Raw genomic sequence first — 3974 nt, forward strand, 5'->3', positions numbered from 1 at the left:
GAAGTAACAATTCTCTAGATGCCAGGAGTGGAGGGAGAAGTGGAGAGTGGGAAGTGGGAAGGACCTTGGCCTTCTTCTGAGCCAATCCCAGTCTTCTGGCCCAACTCCAGCTTTTTTTTTTTTTTGATAAGGAAACCTAGCTTCTCCAACCCTAACTTTTGTGATAAGGAAGTCTTGGGGAGTCAGGGTCACCTCGGATAGCCCTCCTACAATTTGTATTGGGGTTTCTCCTCTTGTCTGGGCCACACCTCAGCTTGCAGGCCATGTCTTGCCCCTCTGTGCTTAGGTTCCTTGTCTGGTGAGATGCTTGAGCTGAACCTTTTTCAAACTCTTCCTCTCAGCTTGTTTATGTCACAGCTCAAAATTATGAGTCCCGTGACATAGACCAGACTGCAGATTTTTTTTCACAGCAAGAGTCTCAGCCAGGTGCTGGTAGCTCAGGCCTCTAATCCTAGCTACTCAGGAGACTGAGATCTGAGGATCACTGTTCAAAGCCAGCCCAGGCAGATTCTCATCTCCAATGGACCAGCAAACAGCTTTAGTGATAGAAAGTTAACCTTGAGTGAAAAAGCCAAGGGATAGTGCCCTGAGTTCGAAGCCCTAGTATCAGTACCAAAAAAAGGCTCTTCTAATCCAGAAAGGCCTAGTTCCTAGGTTCAAGAACTTGTGCCTTCTAATCTAGGCCAGGTGAGTTCTCCCTACTGAGACTCTGGCTCTGAGGGAGGTCTGACTCATTGCTCACCTTGGGGTGCTTTCCAGCACATTCCCCTGGTAGCTCCAAGGGAGGCAAGGGAGCCAGAGTAACTGGCACAGATGGCACAGTCTACCTGTTACTAGGCTGGCAGGCAGTCCTGGAAAGGTCTAAGGAACACACACAGGTGGACCTCAGAGCCTGGTGAAAACCCTTCCTTCTCTACCAGCACTCACCCTGCTCCTCCTTTTCACCTCATGGCATAGATGAGACCCAACCATTTTAACAAACATGTTTATTAGAAAAGTAAAAAATATTGCATAGGACTTAATACTTGAACATCAAGTGTATTCATGAACAGTGAATATTTTCATGTAAACAGTTCTAGATGGAAGACCCAGGTGGCACTCCTGTGGGGAAGGGGGTTCCAGCCCCCGAGCCCCACGCAGCCCCATCCCCTCACAGCTCCTCTCCCACTCCATGGCAGGGGAGGATGGGTTGGACGCAGCTCCTAGGTGTTATGTTTATTTTCTTCAAGTGTCAAAGATCTGAAGTGATCCCAACACCCACCCCTTCCTAACTCTTACATTCATGCGTCTGTAAGATCGCTGCCTACAACAGGTCAGTAGTGAAGCTCCCGTCCCCCAAACAAAAGATACAAAACAACCAACAAACACACTTGGTCCCTTCAGACCATGAGATATACAAGCCACCTCCTCAACCCTCCCCGCCTCCTGGTGGCTACCAGGGGCACACACCCCTTGCAGAGGCCAGTGCAGCCCAGCTGCCTCCCCGCTCTAACCACTGCTGTTAACTATCAGTAATAACAAAAATAATAAGGTACATGCTACATACACATCCAGCCAGAAGCCCGGGGGGCTCCAAAGCCTTTGTTTCATGCTACAGTACTAAGGGCATGTGCCCCAAATAGAGAGCCACCTGCGACCCAACTCAGCGCCAGCTTCTTCACAAACACTTCCCTAGCTCAACCTCGGCCCCTCAGGCGGCTGTTGTCAGTTTGCTAACACAGGCATCAGTCCCTCAGTCCTGGACTGCTGGTCTCCATCCCCCCCAAAAGTTCCCTTCTCTATGCCATGGGGACGAGTGCGGCCCCCTCAGGCTGAAGTTCAACACTCTTCAATGAGTAGCTGCTCGGAGCTGTACAGCTTCTTCTTGATGACTCGGAAGCCGGTGCTCAGCGTCAGGGACTGGCTGAAACCGGGGACGAAGGGAGAGTTGGCGGAGAACAGCCCCTGGATCTTGGGCCAGAGGCGAGAGTCCAGGCGCAGCACGAGGGTCAGCTGGAAGGTGGGCACCAGGCTAGGGTCGAGGGCCAGTTGGCCCACATTGTGGCAGCTCTTGCCCTGCTCCACGCAGACGTCCAGCAGCGCCCCCCGCAGGCCGCACGGCTCGCTGTACGCCAGGCGCAGGAGTTCCTTGCCCACCTGGCTCACCAGCTGACTGGGCATCAGCAGGCGCGCGGGGCGCCGAGAGCCCAGGCGTGCCTGGGACAGGCTCTCCTGCAGCAGCTGCATCAGGCTGGCGCACAGGTGTTCATCCTCGGGGTCGCTGAGCAGCTCGAAGTCGGGCAGCGACACCCCGTCTAGGTATACGGAGTCTGGAAGGCAGAGCACACAGCAGAGTTATTACAACAGCCACCACCGAACCCGTGCAAGGCGGGGGAGGAGCTGTTTTAATAAGGAAGCAGCGCTCCTTCCCCACCCACTCCGTGCCTCAGTTTTCACCTCACACTCGTACCCTCCCCCCCTCTCCGACCCCTCCTCCCCCGCTCCCCAAGCCCCAGGCAATTTGGGTCTGGCTGAGGTTCAGAAGCCAAGGCGACGGCTTTGACCCCTTTCACGGTGTTGTCAGCGTCCCCCAGCCCCCCGCCAGCTCGAAGCCCTCCCAATCGGGTCGGGTACCCGCCCACTGCTTACCTTCCTCCAGCCCGAAGCCACTGTTACTACTGTCCAGAGACTCGCAGTCCGAGCTCTCCAGGCTCGCGCACCGGTCAAGCCCCTCACCTCGGGCCGTCGACCCCCAGGGCGAGCGCGGCTGCCGATTTGGGGTGGGAGTTCGGGACGAGACTGAAGAAGAGGAGGATGACGAAGAGAAGCGGTCCCAAAGGCTAGGCATGGCGAGGTCGGACGCCAGGACGTTGGCTGATGAGCTCAAGGATGAGGGAGCGCAGAGGCCGCTGAAAGACACGACGAGAGACACCGACCTAAGCGTCAGTCGAGGGAGGAGGGTGTTGAGACAGGACTGCGAGCGCTAGGACCCCGCTCAGCCCAGGCTGAGATGAGCACACACACACAGAAATGGACACTCACCAGCTACAGCTCGGTCAGAGAGAACTGCTGGGACAAGTGCGTCCTGCTGCTCGAATGGGTGCGCGAACCGGTGCCAACCACCGAGCGCTGCCCGGACCTGTCGCTCCTACCAGGCCGCACCTCCCCCAAGCGCTGCTGCGATCCCTAGCAGCAGCGGCCAGCATCCTATAAGGACGAGCCCGGCGAGGCCACGCCTCCTCAGCACAGCAGACCAATCTAAACCCGGGAGTGTGGCCCACCGCGGCCAATGAGCTTTCGGCGCACGTTCGCAGCGTTCTCTCCTGCCCGGTGACAGCAGACTGGCCCCACCCCCACTGAGCCCTAGAACGCTCCCGGCCGAACCCCGAGCCACGGCCACGCCCCCTCTCTGGAAGGGATCCGCGGCGGCTGCAGCTGCCAAGGTCCCTGAGGGCTCTCGCGGCAGGGGAGGATCAAGGAAAGACTTGTTTATTATAGGGTCGCGTTGCTGGGGTAGGGTGGGGGTGAGGATACCGCCCGTGACTTGAGCCCAGAGAAGATACTGAGGGAACTTGAGGGGTGGCAGGCTGGGAAAACAGGGACCCCCAGCGCCTGGGTGCCCGGGGCACAAGTGGGCGATCGAGTCGGACGCCTGTGGGGCCGCGGCACGGGAGGCGGACGTTAACCTGGCCGGCCCTCGTGCACGAACCCCACGCTCTCCCGGCCTGCCTGGGGATATGGGGGTGGGGTCCAAGACTGGGCAACCGCAGGCTCCGAGGCCCCCGAGCCCCATGGTCCCACCTGCCAGTCCGCCTACACGGGGGGGGGGGGTCTCATGGGGAACCCCCCTCCCTCTCTCAGTCTCCAGCTGTCCCTTAAAGGGGAGGATTTGGGTAGGGGGTCAGAGCCGTGCTCACAGGCCCGTGAGAACCAGGACCCAGCAGACCGACCCGCTGACCCGGGGACAGACCGCAACCAGGCCCAGCCCCCCAGCC

General features: G+C 58.5%; 1 protein-coding gene across 1 annotated transcript; it reads right to left on the bottom strand.

Annotated features, from left to right (window-relative positions):
- Positions 1-971: 971 nt before the first annotated feature.
- Positions 972-3170, bottom strand: Ddit4 (DNA damage inducible transcript 4). The gene is made up of 3 exons (XM_042690299.1): positions 3022-3170; positions 2629-2888; positions 972-2309 (listed from the first exon to the last, which is right to left on the bottom strand). The coding sequence occupies exons 2-3, from the start codon at positions 2825-2827 to the stop codon at positions 1819-1821; spliced, it is 690 nt and encodes a 229-aa protein (XP_042546233.1). The 5' UTR covers positions 2828-2888; positions 3022-3170; the 3' UTR covers positions 972-1818.
- Between the last annotated feature and the right edge of the window lie 804 nt (positions 3171-3974).

The sequence above is a fragment of the Dipodomys spectabilis genome, unplaced genomic scaffold (genome assembly GCF_019054845.1).
Source record: "Dipodomys spectabilis isolate Male_0828 unplaced genomic scaffold, ASM1905484v1 ptg000136l, whole genome shotgun sequence".
NCBI lineage: Eukaryota > Metazoa > Chordata > Mammalia > Rodentia > Heteromyidae > Dipodomys > Dipodomys spectabilis.